At 37.1% G+C, this 17,747-nt stretch overlaps 1 protein-coding gene across 1 annotated transcript in view; it reads right to left on the bottom strand.

Moving 5' to 3' along the window:
* Window positions 1-17,747, bottom strand: part of STK3 (serine/threonine kinase 3) — a gene marked incomplete at its 3' end in the record, with an annotated part of 70,478 nt that overhangs the window by 34,972 nt on the left and 17,759 nt on the right. Inside the window, exons 5-6 of the mRNA XM_009083642.1 lie at window positions 16,240-16,404; window positions 15,666-15,833 (exon numbers count right to left, since the gene is read on the bottom strand). Coding sequence (XP_009081890.1) covers window positions 15,666-15,833; window positions 16,240-16,404 — 333 coding nt within the window. The remainder of the gene's footprint in view (window positions 1-15,665; window positions 15,834-16,239; window positions 16,405-17,747) is intronic.

The raw sequence follows: 17,747 nt of genomic DNA, 5'->3' as shown, positions 1-17,747 counted from the left end.
CATCTATCCCTGTATTGAGAGCTAATGTCTTCCCTCTGCAACCCGTGTAGTGTTGAACTTGATGATTTTTGAGGTCTTTTCCAACCTGGTTGATTCTACGATACACATTTTGCCTAACACCAGACTGCACAGTGCATCCAAACCTATTGCAAATCAGAAGTGAGAGCAACTGAATTGAAAGACAGACAGTGTTGGAAAGCCGCTGAGGACTACTGGCTCAAACTTCAGGCAGAGAAAGCCTGGGTGTGCTGCCTGAAGACATGGCACTCAGCCTGAAAGCACTGAGTGCAAGTGATAGAGAGAGGGTTTCCCTAAAGCAGACAGCAAGACCAGAAAGCACAGAGAGTGATACCTTGGTGATTCCTCCTGCAGTTTCTCTTGGATCCTTACAAGGAGCAGTGGGGTGATGTTCTGAAGCAATGCCTCAAAAACAGCATAGCACACCCCAAAGAGCCTTTCCTATGGCACAGCCTGAGGCACTGCATAACCAAGGCCCCCAACACATCCCATGTCATGTGAATTATCTTCTTTGTCCATAAACAGAAATGCCGACTGAAGGAGAAATAAGCCTTCATAAGTTAAAAGAAATATAAAAACATAACTAGGAACAGCATAAAGATGATTAAACAAGCTATCCACCTCTGATAAAGAGCACTCACTTGAAGAAATTATCCACTTATTTTACATGGGTCTTTATTTTAAGCAGAAGTGAACTCCATAGACAATCTTAAAGCTGCAGACATACAAAAGGAAAGGGAGATGTGAGATTCTTCTACCCTTCCTTTACACACAGAAAACTAAAAACAGGGAGTGTGAACATGCCTGTTGCAAACTGCTGGGCTGTAATTCCTTACTATGTTAGACCAACACATGCAAAGGTTTAGAAGAGAACCATGCAAAGAGAAAAGGCAAATGAATAGGTCAGTTGCTTGAGTTGAAATTTAAACACAGACTAAATTAAGAAGTCAATCTTAAAAACAGTAGCAAAAGTTTCAGATGGATAAATTCAGGATAAATTCCTTCAGAGATTCAATGCTTGTAATTATGTTTTTCGTATGATAATATCCAATGACTGAAAGTCAAGGCAAAAATGTTTTCAGGTGAAGCTCCTCAGCAGGACAGATAAATACAGAATTATTTACTGAATGTTCTGATTAATTCCACTCCAAAGAACATCTGACATTCAATTAATGTTGAAAATGCGTAACAAGATCCATGTAAACAACAAACATTTTCTACACACTAGTTTAGCACTGCTGAGGCATCTGTTCTTAGCAATAACTCCGAAAGCTCTCGGTTTAGTATCAGATGGAGATTTCAGTTAATTGTAGCTCTCAGGCATAAACACTTTGTACAGAGCTATATAGAAACCAACAGTAAGGACTCCTGTGGTCCCCAAGAACTGTGCAAGTTACTGAAGAAACAATACCTTCTGAATACCTTCTGAGTGCTGGTAAACACAGATTAAAAAACTTAATTAAACAAATACTGCTTTGCCTGCCTGAAAATATCCATTTGTAACAGGACACTATCTGTTTGTGTGTGTCCAAGCATATATATATATAGAGAGAGAGATAGAGAGAGAGATAGAGAGAGAGATAGAGAGAGAGATAGAGAGAGAGATAGAGAGAGAGATAGAGAGAGAGATAGAGAGAGAGATAGAGAGAGAGAGAGAGAGAGATAGAGAGAGAGATAGAGAGAGAGAGAGAGAGAGATAGAGAGAGAGATAGAGAGAGAGAGAGAGAGAGATAGAGAGAGAGATAGAGAGAGAGAGAGAGAGAGATAGAGAGAGAGATAGAGAGAGAGATAGAGAGAGAGATAGAGAGAGAGATAGAGAGAGAGATAGAGAGAGAGATAGAGAGAGAGATAGAGAGAGAGATAGAGAGAGAGATAGAGAGAGAGATAGAGAGAGAGATAGAGAGAGAGATAGAGAGAGAGAGAGAGTTCTTTTGAGAGATATAGCCATAAATATATAACCCTGTATATAAAAAAACAACTCCATATATATATACACACAAGTTCTTTGATTTATAGAGATACACGTATGGATTTTATATATACACATAAACACTTCTCAAAGAACTACCTCCATATAAACATATACACATTTAAATAAAAATTCATTGTTTTCTTCACCTTCCCTCACTGGAGGCAAGCTTCCACACGTCTGGAAGTAGTCTCTGAAATAGATTTGCATGTATGTCCCTAGTAAGACTGTTCGTATTGGAGGAGCAGCATAACTCTAAAGGGCATGAGCACAAGGTACAGCAGTTAAGGAACAGTGAATTATTAAAATGCATCCGTTACATCCCATTAGCTACTCACATCCACACCCTGAACTCACAGCCACTGCTTTTTTCTCTTAAGAAGCTGGAGTGCAAAGACAATAAAATACAGGAGAAACAGCTACAACTGAAGAATCTGAAAGCAGAGGTTCCCCCAATGAAGGGATCGGCACAGCTGGATTCTCACCTACACTAAACTTCCTAACACACTGCAGCTAAATAATACCTTAAAAATACTGAATTAAAGTCAGGTGTAGTACGTCCCCTTTTTCTAATATGCACACTTCATACACATGAAAACTAAAAATGCAAATAAACAAATCCACACATACAATTTTCACAGACGTGGAGAATGTGAAGCCGTGTGAAACAGAGCTTCAGTCGCTCAAGGAGACTTTGCCAAACTTCACCCCTCCTGCTTTACTTACCTTTCCTCTTTCCTGCTGGAGAGCTCCCCTTTGCCTAGCCAAAGCACCGGGGATAAGAAAGGAGTTGAAAGAGTCAAAAATTCATGTGGAAATCAAAGAAAAAAGAACATTTCTGAGCAGATCTTGCCTGACTTTAACAACACAGTATCAAAATTCAGCCTTACCCCATGGCGGGGGACGAGCCAACCATTACTCTGGCTCAAAACAGGACATCTAACAATCTCCACTTCCAGAATGCATCCCACACCTGCCAACTGCCAAAATCTTTTTTTTGAGAACCACTGTTTATGTATTAAAAATACCGACTGAAAATAAAACAGCTAAGCATGCATATTTTAACTATCTGTAACAAGTAGTCACCTTCATGTTTTTAGTGAATACTCAACCAATTTCCTTAGTTTAATTACAAATACTTAATGATAAATTTAAGAAGTGAAAACATGTAACTTAACTCATAAATTTGCCAGAGGTTCTGTAACAGCATCCAAAACCAACACACCTTACCTCTCTGCATGGCACCCAGCATTAGCCTTCTCTGCCATTTGGACTTAACACCCCATACATATAAACGACTCTCTCAAGGAAAGAAAAGCCATCTTTGGTTGACCATCATTGAAATGGTTATTTGAAACTAGTAATCACACAATTCTTTCAATTCTTATCGTATTACCAGCATTTTATCAGAAACAGATGTTAGCAGCACAACTTAGTCAGAATTATTGAACAACTTTTCTTTCTATTTCATAACAGATTAGGCAATGCTTAGTTGATGCATCTGAAAAAAGTTACAGAATTGCAAGCCCTAAGGCATGGGGCTGGTGTCATAATTTAAACCATCACCATCTGAAATGCAAAGGCATTAGAAACATAATGTTTTACTCTGTAAAACAAATTTCTCTTGCAGAAGATAATTTTTATTTGTTAATAAATTCTGAAGCCTCAACCAAAAGCTACCACTTCACTGTCAAAAGCCTAGTAGAATTCTTACAAACATAATACTGAAATTCCCTAAACATTTACAAATAAGTAGTGAAAAACAAATAATTAAATTAAATTTTGCTTATTAAGGCCTGTCTTGGGCACAACAATCATGAAATGACAGAGTTTTTGATTTGCATCATGAAGGCAAAAAAGAAGCCAGAGAAGGGAATAATGCAGAAGTCACATCATCTTGTGTATATACTACAACAGTCAAGCCCAGGTAACAATTCTCCAATTTAAATAGAAAGGAAGATATTTTCAGTGGCTGCTTTTAGCTCCCGATTTGGTGCCTTGACCACTAGTAATCCAGTTTATAGGATCTAAGTGTCAAAGGAAAGCAAAAAAAGTGGAGACTTTTGTCAATTGCTGAAATTCTGGAGTGTGAAACTACTTATTTTGGCAACATGCATCACGAGAATCTTTTGATTAAAGTAATGTCATAAAAGGCAAAAAACCCAAAGGTCACTATGTGTTACTGTGTCGATGCCAGGGCTGCCAGTTCGCTGCTTGTCACCTTGTGTCTTCTGATAAGCATCATGGGTTAACTATGCTACCAACACAATTCTGACATTCAGGGTAGACCTTTTTCTTCTGTAAACAGTAAAGATTAATTTTATGGAAAATAAATTCCCTTGAGGTATGAAAGCAAGCTGAGACAATCATGTTTTTATTTCCTGAATAAAGGTAAGTAATCAAGGTAACATCCTAACTGGACTATTAGAATGCACTCAGTGCATTATACAATAATGAAGGACATGTATGACCCTTAATGCCTTATGAAAATCAACATTTGCCCACTGACTTCCTCTGTAAGAAAAGGATAAAGTACTAAGGGGTCAAGAACAACCTCTTATATTATAGGCATGTTAATCCAGTTGATTTTTACCAAAGCTCCTTTCAGACAACACTAAAGCAGCTTTAGGAATCGTAAAGCCAGAGCAGAAACACAGCAAAGGAATACACTGTCTCCTCCAGTTAAGTTAATTTTAAAACGAAATTTAATAGATTAAACTTTGTGTCATCTAACTTTATGCTGAACCAAACCTTACTCTAACCTCAACTTGCATAAAGTCGACAAGCCAGCAGCAGAAATACTGCAGCATATGTTTTAGCCACTTCGAGAAATGCACTTCTGTGCCCACACTCAGCCCAGGCACTATGAATGAATCCAGTATTAAAGGTTATGAATTACAGCCTAAAACAGAAGGTATCTGTTACACAGAGAGAGGTAAACATGCAAACGAGCTCCAAGGCCAGGTATGTTCCTCGGGATACAGACACACGTCAGCAGTGTGCTACTGCTGAGCTGGAGCCAAGTCACGTACTGCCCTCTGACAGCACAGCTATCTGAGCACCCAGCAACACCCATCCACAAAGACATTTGGCTTTCAGCCTGTCCTACTGGCAGTAACACCTTTCTCTAGCACCATCAGCTTACTGTAGTATTTCCAGTCTAGAAAAAACTCCACGTGTTTTCACACCAAGCAAGCAGAAATGCAACCAGTTGCTCCAGAGTCACAATTTACACCTGACAATTCACATGACTGTTAGAAGGATCAACTTCTAAGAAACTTCATGCCAATTTCTCTACATAATTCAATTAATCTGATTGTTTAACAGCAGTATGTTTTACAAGTCAGAAACTTGCACACGCTCATTTTCACCCCCAAAAATCAAATGCTAACCACTGCCAAATATCCAGAAACACAGTTTGCACAGATCAGTCGTACTATTCAGAGAAGCAAACAAAAAGAAAGACATTGCAAGTGTACACACAGTTGCTCTGGAGAAACTTCTGGGGAAAAATGAAAGGAGGACAGTATGGGCAAAGCTCACCCGTGTCTGTATGTACCTGCCCAATGCAGACATGCCCTCTGTCCCATGGTTAGAGTTCATGATTACTATATTTCTTAAGGAACATCCTGCTTTAAACAGATGACTATTTCAACACATACATATCAGTTTGCCCATAAATCTTGTGCTTGCTGATGCTACCTGTTGCTTAAAACATAAAACCCCAAACTAACATCACCTACATTTACTTTGGTTTCTCCTGCAAGGGGTGGGGGGAAAAAAAAAAATAAATAAAAAAAAAAAGAAGCAACAGCAGAGAGAATACTGGGCTGCCATGTCTACTGCCAAGCCTATAGTCACAGCATGAGGACACTGGGAAGTGCTACAAGGGCCACCACAGGTTCCCTTGAAGGGAGGCCCCCTCTTTTCTGAGGGCACGTTACTTCATTATCTTCCAAATTATTCCAAATTTTGAGGGGAAGAATGGAAAATGTAAGACACCTGAAACTTCCCAGACTCTCTGGTGTTTCCATAATACTGATTGTAAATCAGAATATCTCTTGTTAGTTTTGATTTGCTCCACCAGAACACCAACCTTTCTTTTTTCTTTTTTTTTTTTTTCTATCATCAACAGCATAGCATGGAGTTCAGAAATATACACTGCAGAGGAGGCTTTTGTCAGTGAAGCAGAGTTTTGCAGGCAGGCAATGATAAGCAGTATTTGCAAGAATTATGTCCATGCTTTCTCTTCTGAAACACAAACTGGTAATGCACTAAGATTTGAGGTGTTTAGAGCACCATGTATGTAATTTTCATAATCAATGTGAATCCTCAGACATGGCAAACAGGCACAGAAGAAAGCAGAATCTGGAGGTAACACTCAAGTTTGCTTTATTTCTTTCCCATGGGAATGCAAATAATGAGAACTTACTTCTGGAATAAAAACTTGGATACATGCAGCTTTGGAAACAGACCATATTATCTAAAAGCTATGAACTTTTACTCTACTTTTCTACAGGGAGACAATACAGCTTTCAAACACAGCTTTTTCTGCAATAGGAGATAAAAAATACTTCCTGTATCTCAATGCATTTTCAAAATAGCAGAACAACACAAACTGGCATTAGCACAGGAAAGCCTAACGAAAAAACGAATCACAAATTGCATACCCAAATCATCTGAGTGAGTTCACAAAGCACTGACTGCGTGTTAAAGCTTTGTCTAAGTATTTAGGCAGCAAAATTAAAAGCTGCAAAGAAAAAGTCAGGCTGGTTTCATTCTTCTCTAAAACCAGGGTGGTCCACAAGCAATTTTTGATACCATTGGTGTTGCCAGGGAAACAAAACGAAAACAGGTGCCATCAAACACAAATTAGAGATTTAGTTCTATTTTAAACCATCTTAAAACAAAGTTTCCATAAACTTAACTGATACTACTACAAATTTGACAATACTTTACTACAAGAAAAGGATTATAAGTTGTCTTTAGACCATCAAGTTTTAACTGAAACAAATTTAGACTGATTGGCAATCCTTCCTTTTAAATAAATAAATTTCTTCATTAAATATGCATCATCCTCTTTAAAAATTACCTAGTGTACATTTTAAGGCAATATAATACCATGACAGAAACAGGGTACATGCAGTCTTAATAAACTTTCCCCATTCCAAATTTTACCTTCCTTTCAAACTAAGCAATTTTTTAGATTTTCTGCAAAGTAAACAACCAGTATAGACTCAAAGCATATAAAAACCCTATGGTAAGTAGCAACAGAAGCTTAATATTTTCCTCCTAATCTGACTGCGGTTTTCTCCCACATGATGAAAAAATCAAATATCCTTTTAAGTTAAACCCAAGTAAATATCCTTTTGCTTTTAAAACTGCAATAATGTGTTAAGAATTTGGTGATATAGCAGTCAAGTCTCAAAAGCATTTCCTCCACGTCAAACAGCTATACGGATGGAAAACAGTTTAAGAACAAAATCATCATACAATTCACTGAAATAAATAAACATTAATTCAAGCTTCCAAGAATGTCTTAAAATTATTTACTGAGTCCTTTTCTGGCTTAACAAGACACTAGTCACATACAAAAATCCAAACAGGCCTGTTTCAGTTAAAAGCAATACACAAATTCCCTCCTCTTCAGTGAAGCTCTGAATAAAAATTAACCTTGTATATTTTGTGCTAATCTGGCACTTGAAAGCTAATAGGAACAAAAAAAGAAATAGCAGCATCTACAGTAAATACATGTATGCAGTAAATATATATATAGCTCTTCACATAAAAGTGCTGAAATCTGGTATATTTTACAATATCCTGCAAAGTATTATAGAATTTTTAGCAAAATAAATTCTGCTAAATCCGTGCATAAACACCTTGCTGAATAATCTTCCAAGTCCATAGTGCAAGTCAGAAAGAAACTGAATAAATTCAGCATACGATGACATGTACAAATGATGGAAAAGCTTTTTTCAAAAAATGACGACTGTAAAGTTAGTCAATAAAAGTCCTGTGTGATTAAAACTGTGATTCTAGTTTAAATGCATCTTGATGAGTTACCACTAATTCCGTAATTCAAATTAAATTTTCTTGAGATCTTAAAGTTGCAAAATAGTTTTGCTTTGTACTGTGATCTATGTTTACAGTATTACTAACATCACAAATGAGCAAATCTATAGTAATTTAAAAGTTCCGAATAAGCTTTCAGTGGGGTTTGTTTGCTTGCTTGTTTTTCACATTTGCCCGGGGGGAAAGCAGCAGCTCAGCCACCGAGGACAGTGTTAACCTACTCCCTGCTGGGTCTGTCAAATACATTCTGGGCTTTACCCGCACTAACAGTTCTACCCAATAACCTCTAACAATGCTCACAGGTGTAGGGCTTGACGCAATGCTCACTCAAGTCATCAGGAGTATTCCCATTAATGTCATGGCTTCACTCAGCCTCCATTCACTGTTCCAACATATTTGAAAAATGATAGTCCCATGTCAAACACTTCCCCACAGAAGTGTCTTGTAAATAAATAAGTTCTATCATGGTGTGGTCCTTTTTTCAGATTAGCACTTCTAAGAATCTGAATCATTCACAGAAGACGCACAGCATTACATGAAACTAACCAAGATCAAACTTCCTTTACAGTTCTTTTAGTTAAAGTTTCAAGTTAACTGACTTGTGTGCAGTTATGAAATTACTGTACTGATCCTCCACTTACTTTGAAAGTGATTAATCAAAGTCAGGGAAAACCAACCATCAACTGAAGCATGTTTCAAATTTCCCATTCAGGGGTAAGTCTAAAAAGATGCACTAATTCAATTTTAATTAAATCCTCATTTAGAAGCACAAAATAAATGTTTTCCATTTAGTTCAAATTAAACTCCAGTTCCAGTACAAATTTCAAATATTCTGTGCTTCTGCTACTTTATTACACATGACAGATTTACATTTCCTTTTTGCACACATGTAACCAGCAAGCCCAATATCATTAAAAATTGTAAATTATTTACACTTTTAACATCAATAAATATTTCCTCTACTTCCCAAACATCTAGTGGTATGAAAAAAACTCTAGTGACAAGAAAGAGTGAAGATGCATTCTCTAAACCACAGTGAAACATGCCAGATTCTATAACCACAAATACCTTTAACTGCACTTTATCTACATTCCAAAAGTTTTACTACGTGAACTTCAAGCCATCTCTTTACTGAAAGGAAATACAACTTAAAGAGATGCAGGAAAAAAGAAGGGTAGATAAAAAAGGCAGTACGTATAGGAAGACAACAATTACAAAAGCTTTAATGTGGACAGGAACAGGGACTTGTCCTCTGATTTAATGAACACACCTGAAGTAATCTAATGTTTTCATAGAACGTGTATCGATGCTAATGTTGTATCATTCTGTGATTAGACAAATATGGATCAATGTGAACCTTTATAAAGCACTGATTTCCTCTCATTAGTGAGCTCTTCATCCAGACCTCACAGAGCTTCCTGCCTTACTGCACTAGTATCTTCTGCATTTCTAAAGCTGAACTCAACCCAACCCTGTTTGCCATTATCCCCATGTTTTACTTTCTTCTGCTCCTTCCATCCTGTTCAGTATCATCTTTCCTCTCTGTGAAGAGCCAGAAACTGACAAGGCAGGATCCTGTTTAAAAGAAATTAGGTTATCAGGCCAGTGCTGCACCCCTTTGCAAATTTCTGGGGAAAGAGAACTGAACTCCTGTATGTAACCAGTCTTTCATGTGGTTTGTACTCTCAAGAGTCCCACGAACCAGAGAGATCTGTCACTCTGTTCTGTGGGAAGCCATGTGGCAAAACCTCTTCAAAACGTTCCCTGGGATATTGAGGAAAAAATTTTTATCATCAGTAAGTCTTGCCAGAGAACAAATGGTATTTTTCCTATCTTGCTTTCACAACAATATTACATAAACTCTCCTTTCACATGAAATGATGTTAAGCATATTATCTCTTTGCAGAGTAAACTGTCAGGTCTTAGAACTGAATGCTGCCACGCTAGCACATGACTCTGCAGGAGGCTCAGTACATGTAACTGAATCTGGTAAAGTCAAGCAATGAACTACCAATTCCAAGTTAAGAAAATACGTAAAATATCAGAGGCTATATTTCATAAGTTTTCCAACAGATACCTCTAAATTTGTCTTCAGCGTCTGATGACAACTCACACACTACTTTTTCACTATTTTTCTTTCTTGGCTAAGTTGTACGTGGCATATAGGAATTTTCATTAAAATCTAGGCTAGGCATGCTGAAAAACTGGAAGAAATTATATTTCTGTATCACAAGAAACTAGACTATACCCTGGGGGCACTTGACTGGGTTGACTTCCTCACTCATCAGAACATTCCCCCATCTCCTCTACAGCAAGTCCATAAAAGGGCTGATTACAAACAAGCAAATTAAACCCTTTTGAAATTCACTGCCTCCATTAATCCTGAAGGCATCAAATCCTAGCAAAGAAGTTATGCTCAAGGGTACTATGTCTGTATCTATGACTAGCATTTCCACAAAGAATGGGAGCTTAAGGAAGAAAGCACTTGAAATTACCTTACACACAAGTGAACACCAAGCACATTTTAACTAAAATCATAAGTCATAATTTTAATTTTGAAGATCCATATATATCATGAAATTAAAAAGAAAAAACAATCTATAGACCAGGATCTCTGCACCTCTATGAGCAACTTGCCCGAGAGCCACAACCGCAATTTTGACAAATAATTATTTTTCGGCAGAACTATAGTTGTCCTTCATTTAGTTTTCAATCCACTGCTAAATTGTAGATGATAGATTACCATGCAGATGAGATGACCTGTAAGGTCCATTCCAACCCTTAAATTCTGTGAGTCTTATGAATTCACGTCTGTTTAAAGCAAATGCAAAAATTTCATTTAAAGCCTAGAGAGGTCCAAAGGTCTCCCAACAACTCTTTGAAAAGCCTGCAGTAAAACACATGCTTCTCCAATTCCAGCCTGCTGTGTCAACCATATCACATCAGTGTCTTAAGTTCCTGCTTTAAACACACACTCCGTACACCTTGGAGTCATCACAGCTCTCTGTCACTCTTCCACAAGATTTTGAAGAGTAGTAAAATAATGAACAGTAATGTACAATTAAATATACATATTTTAAACTCTTTAAATATTAGCTCACTCGATACAGCAGGCAAGATCTCAAGTTACAAATTAACAAAGTGTCTCACACAAAGCTCTTAAAAGGTAAAGGACTTTTAGAAGTTAATTCAAAGTCTTTTCGAAAGATAAGCAAAAGCACTAAAGAAAACCATATTATATACTTTTATAAACCTACTCTAATTTAAAAGCAGTAATGCTGAGATAAGATAGGTGAACTCTCAAAGAAAATAATAGAAACCAATAACTCCATCTGTTGGAGAGAATAAATGCAAGAGTGACTACAGAAAGACATCTGACATCGCCAGGAGTGGTTTTTCTTCTTCCTTGCCTCAATCTCTGGCACAAAAGACATAGAGGAAACCATTTCCTCAATGGCTTAAAAACTGGTCCCAATCTGACTGCCATGCTCCACACGACACCTCCTGTTGTCTTACAGCTTTACAGAGCAATAATTCTCACTTCAATCTCGTTTAAATGCAATATGTCAAGAATAAAAAACTGGGAAATGGTAGATTGTTGTAAGATATATCAGGAATAAAAGGTTATTACAAACAGATTAGTCCAGGGTGGAAATGACACAGGCTAAGCAGGAGGCATGGATAATCTGGGTAAGTGCCATGGAAAAATAAATATCATGATTGGACTTAAGGCAAATGGAAGCAGTTCAAATTGGCTTCCTCCAATTCACTGCAGAACATGTGATGCCCACATGTCCATTTCCAACAAACCTCACCATAAGGAAACAAAGACCAATACTGTGAAGTGTTGAAAAACACATCTACCACCAGCTTCTTCCATACCACAGCAACATGAACTACTGCAGCTGCCTGATAAGCATGAAAGAATAGAGTTAGGGGGGGTTTTTTTGGCTTTTTTTTCCATCTCCTTTCTAAGAGAGCTACCAGCATTTATTTTTATAAAACAAAGGTTGCAGTTCTGTAGTTGGTCTAAAAGGCTCAAAAGCAGTAACTCCATTCAACCCATTTCCCCTGTCCATCTGCATGCTGCTAGAACTTCTTCAGCCCACTTCTAGCAAGATTCCATCAGGGTAACTTTTCAGAACATCAATTCCTTTATCCAACTCCATATGGGGCCACAAAACTGCTGGTGCTTGTTCAACAGAAAAGTCAGGAACTCCTGGCTAAGGACAGGCTGTCTTCAATACCAGCAGCCCACACTTAAATTGATCATAAAAATCTCAGCCTTGCAGGAATAACTGATCATGCCATTGCGTGAATATAAGGAAAATTTTTGCTAAGAGTGGTCCTAAAGAAACAGGTGGTTTCTGAAAAGAGAAAGATGGTAAGGGGGTAAAAAAAGGGCGGCCCTCAAAAACCAGCCATTCTTAAGGTTTAAAATTAGCTTTACAACAAAGTTAATACAGCCAAATATCAGCAGTAGATGGATCAAATAAAAACTCTGCAGCCTAAAAGAACTTCCACCAGAAACGATTCTCATATGACGATTTGAGATCATGGCTTGATTAACAAAGAGGATATTTCAAAAGCATATTACCATTTTTTAGCCAAACAGCTAAATCACAACTACTACAGAAAACAGTGCCAATCTCCAGGCTTTCACTACAGATAAGGAATTTAAATAAAGACAAATATCATATGAAGAGGAGTAACTGAACAAAGCAGATAATGGCTTGAATTCAATTTTGGCAGTGGTAGGAGATAAAAACTTTACCACTACAGGACAGTATACACACTGCAGTCAGTGGGGGACACAGGAAAACAGGTGTTAAAACATATGACTGAGGCTCTCACTGCAGTGGGAGACTGAGTCTTGTCCTAGGACTCTTTAATTACCTCCAGTCTAAATTCTTAACTGCTCATCCCAGCAGAGCAATCAAAGGCAAACACTGTTAGCCACATTAACCTTGGCTGCTGCACAGTCTACTGCAATCAAGATTGTTTTAGCACTGCTAGGTGGGTTAAATCATCCAGGTTTGAATGACTTTTTTTACTTAGCAGCAAATTCCTTGCTATTTTTAGTGGCTGTATCACCATGTTTTAGAACAACCTCAAGAATGTTTGTATTTTTCCCTCCTTTAAAGCTACTTGAAAACACTCCTTTGACAAAAACTCATAGAAAATACACAAGTTTCATTTTTCATTGTTAGCAAATGCACAAAAGGACTCTGGCACTGAATATATGAGGCATTCCATAATTCTTAGGTGAATAAAGCATTAAAACTACTGAGCTGGCAAATGATCTTGACCTTTGAGCCTCAAACCAAGTATGACAACTATGGGTCCTGTTGAACCCAGGTTTGCAGCAGAAACAAATGAAATAGTATTGACAACAAGTATACCACCACAGAATTACCTGAAAGAAAACAACTGCTTTTCATTTCTGCTCCCACCTGAAATTCCATTTAGAAGCCCCTGTTGCTTCTCTCCCAGCTGAACTAGTACAATGCTTTGGTGTAGTTAGAGTGTGGTTAAACAGAGGAAGCTACGCTTGTTTGCATGGAATCTGCTATTTCCTCTCTGACAAAACACTTGTTTAAAGAAGTCATGTAATATTTCTATTAAGCTGTAAATGCAGCTGACAAGGAAATGGCCTACTAGCAGTGCATTACCTTTGTGGCAGTGCCAACCAGCCTATAGCAAAATAGTGCACATGGTAATTTCACCATGCATTCCCAGGCAACAAAATCGTGCCTTACATAAATACTACAGAACTCCTGCAACATCTAGAAAAAGCAATGAAAATTTGCCCAAGCTTTCATGCTTGCCTGTATCAATTCTGTGTCATAACTAAAACAAAGTAGGAAAGCATCTACATATGTCCAAAAGTACTATGAAGCTGTATCATATGACAGCAGGAAAACTATTGCAACTTAGATCTGTGTATTTCTTGTTAACCACTGTAACAACTCACTAATAAAAATTAAGAAAAACTGTGGGTATCAAATATACGAAAGAGTACTAACTGCACACAAGCCCCTAAAAGCCATAACATAATTTATTAACAAGAACACATGTTCTATGTAATCCAGAATTGTTGTGTTAAATTACTTTGGCCTTCGATAGCATTTGCTTGATTGCAAGAATTAAGAGATCCACAAGCATTCGAATTCAGTGACCTTTGATTTATAAGCAGCTATTGTCATGCATGTAACAATCCTCTCTGATAATGCAGTCCTCACCTTTTAACAGGTAGTGCAACTACATACAATGTTACTCAAATGTAATTAAGACCTTTTCATTAAAATCATAACCAAAAATACCAGTATGATCAAATGTATTTAGTTTGTCACTAGTAGTTCTTCAAAATACTTCTAAATGCTACTTCCTCTTAACTTGAATTCCCATCAAAACTAAGTTTCAGATACTTATTTTGTTCTCAGCTTTCATCTGAGTAATTTCAGTTTGAGTTGCAATTTTAAAGAATCATACAGAAAACAAATGAAGCCGAAAAATTAATTACATTTTGCTTCCAAAAATCAGGAAATGTTTCTAATTGAAAAACACTCACTAGCTTTAACAGAGCTGTACGTTGCCATGAAATTTCAGGAAACATCTCTGCTTCAAAGAGTACACACAACCAAAAATCAAGAACCCCATAAACAAAAATCGAGAAGACAACAGTACTAAAAACACTTGAACTCAGATGTACATCACCCAACAGTAACCATATATGAACAGCACCTTCCCTTTCAATAGTGGTGGCTTCCTCATATTAGGATCCTGATATAAGTATCTTTTCAGTAAACGAAAGCTGAATAAAATAATCTAGTTTGCGTGCCATTTTTGCAGTAAAGCACAAAGATAACTTCTTAAATATGCTTTTTGCAATCTGAAGTGACTAATATTAAATGGGCTTTAGATATGAACAGTTTAAGAATGGAGCATTTACTGATGCTCAGTGCAATCAGCATAGCTGTTCTGTGTATCTCATTACGAAAATAATAAAAGCATGACTAACAGTGGCAACAGTTACTTCTAGATAAACATTGCTCCCCATGGACTTCTCCAAGTAATTCCCTTGTAACTGCTACCTTCATAAAGTAACTAATGCTATTTACATTTTATTTTGCAAAAAGTAAAGTAAGTCAGTAACAGACTTTAAGAGTCATCAATACATAAAAGCTGTCTGGGGTTACCAATACTAGCACTGCTCACATAGGACAATTAAGAATCTTTCTTTGGGTCACCTTTAATTCAAAACTGCCTTTCAAAGGAGAACGGCCTCTTGGTGACAGAACTCTACAAGTACAGGAACAATATGGAAAAGGCTCTGTATATTGCCTTCAAGCAAACTAAGCCCTTACTCCTTTAACACTCTCTCAAGTGGAGATAAAGGGATTCTGAAACCTCACAGAAATGTGTTAAAACACAGGCAAACTAGAGGAAATAGAAAACAACACAGAAAGTAAAAACGCTTAGTCTTAAAATCTGCTCATAAACTTACAATTTTATGATTCTAGTATTAGGTTTTTTGAATGTTTTGGGGATTATTTGTTTTAAAAAAAATACAACAACCAAAAAAACCGCCTCCAGGCACACTTACCCTCATTGGGTGAATATCAGCATAGGGAGGCTTTCCTTCAGCCATTTCTATGGAGGTGATGCCAAGGGACCAGATATCTGCCACACAGTTATAGCCAATCTCTTGTATAACCTCCGGAGCCATCCAAAACGGAGTTCCTATAACAGTATTGCGTTTTGCCATTGTATCCTGTAATTATATTGTTAATTCAATTAAAACAGAGATGCTTATTTCATATCAATTCTATATCTAAAAGTTAAATTAGCCACTCAAATGTCAAATGGTAGTGACTTCCAGTTAAGACCAAACAGATTCAGCCCATCAGCCTGCAGAGGCCAAACACGTAACAAATAAACCTCAAACTAAAATTTACAGTGAGATCATGAAGCACTTGAAGCACAGTGGATTATAAAAATAAACAACTAAAAACTAAATAGCCCTCCAATACATTAACTAATCATCACAATAAATAATGTTAGCTCTACCACTACACTAGTTACTTCTCAGACACAAAATTCCAGGCAGAAGACAAAGGTAAAAGAACATGGTAAGGAGCACTAAAGCTTTTCTAAATTATCTTTCCACAAGTACTTACTGTTAACTGGCCAGCCACACCAAAATCAGCTAATTTTGCATGTCCCTCAGTGTTAAGAAGGATGTTTCCAGCTTTTATATCTCTATGTATTTTTCTCATAAAGTGCAAGTATTCAAGTCCTTTAAGAGTAGATTTCAGAATAGTTGCAATTTCATCTTCTGTTAGCTGCAAGAAAACACAAAGCCATTTTCAGGTATATACAAAGTCTATATATTTGAACTATTTGAAACACAATCATTCCATAGCGATTATTATAAATAATACAATGCTTCACTTTCCTTTTTTAGCAGACCAGAAAGACTTCAGTTTTAAGGCTGAAAAGAAAAACCAATTGTTAAACACGTACTACAAAAAAAAATAATTGGTGTCGAATTGCAAGTCCAAAATGCTTCTCTTAACATGCTGCAGACCTATATACCATCACAAACAATATAATAAGCTGCAAGTCAACTGGCAACAAGCTGACAGACATTCCACTACCAGAGAAAACACAACACAGTGGAAAAAAAAAAAAAAAAGAGATAAATTTTCATTTATTTGCTTCATGAACAATACAGACTACTAAGTCATCAGTTAAGCAGTTGTTTATTCTCATTGCTTTAGATCAACATAAGAGAAACACATTAGCCCTTGAACAAGTGTTATCAGAGAAACAGCAGGAGCCTCTTTTTCAGGTACCAGACCCCCCTGAGAACACTTCTCAGATTTTCATCAACATCTATTCTAGAATAAAAGCAAAACCACACACAATTCGTTACATGTGATGCTATTTCTCAAGGAAATACAAAGAAACTATTTCTACAACTAAAATGCTGTATAGTTACAGTACATTGATGCTTTCATGTAAGAACTAAGCAAATGAACTTGTCACATTCTTAGAAATGCAAAAAACTGCAAAACTGAAGATGAATATTCTAATTTGGCTGTATTTTTCTCCTCTTTCTACACTTTTCCAATCCTACACCGAAATTAAATTAAACAACAGCAATTCCCCCCAGTTTCAGTTTTTAAAGTACTGGTACACATCCAAAAAAAACCACCACTAAAACCCAAAAAGTCCACTCATGACCACTCTAAGCCAATAGAATGACTCAAGAGAAAGGAAAAAGTTATTAGTCAGCAAGATTATGTGCACCTGAGCTGCTCATAACAAGTCTGAATTATTCAACAAACAGAACCACTTCCCTATTCCAGCTTCTATCCAGTCTCATAAAACTTGGGTGTGGAGCCCAAGGGCAGTTACACATACATTTATTTAACAGCAGTGCCAAGCTCTAGTCTCTCCTTTCACTGCAATCTACAGCAATAATTCCCACCGTGTGTTAGCCCTTCCACTGAACAACTGTAACAGTCCCTAGTGAAAAACAAACCTGCCTGCTAAATTATTTTTCCAACTAATCAGTTCCCAAATTCAACTCACAGCATAGTCAACAAGGATGTAGCAGAGCAGGAGCTGCTCAAATTGGCATGGATTTCCATATAAGTACACGTGTTGCTACACCCAAAGA

The sequence above is a fragment of the Acanthisitta chloris genome, unplaced genomic scaffold (assembly GCF_000695815.1).
Source record: "Acanthisitta chloris isolate BGI_N310 unplaced genomic scaffold, ASM69581v1 scaffold23981, whole genome shotgun sequence".
Lineage (NCBI taxonomy): Eukaryota > Metazoa > Chordata > Aves > Passeriformes > Acanthisittidae > Acanthisitta > Acanthisitta chloris.
Note: the sequence above shows the minus strand (reverse complement) of the source record. Positions and strands in the feature narration are given on the sequence as shown.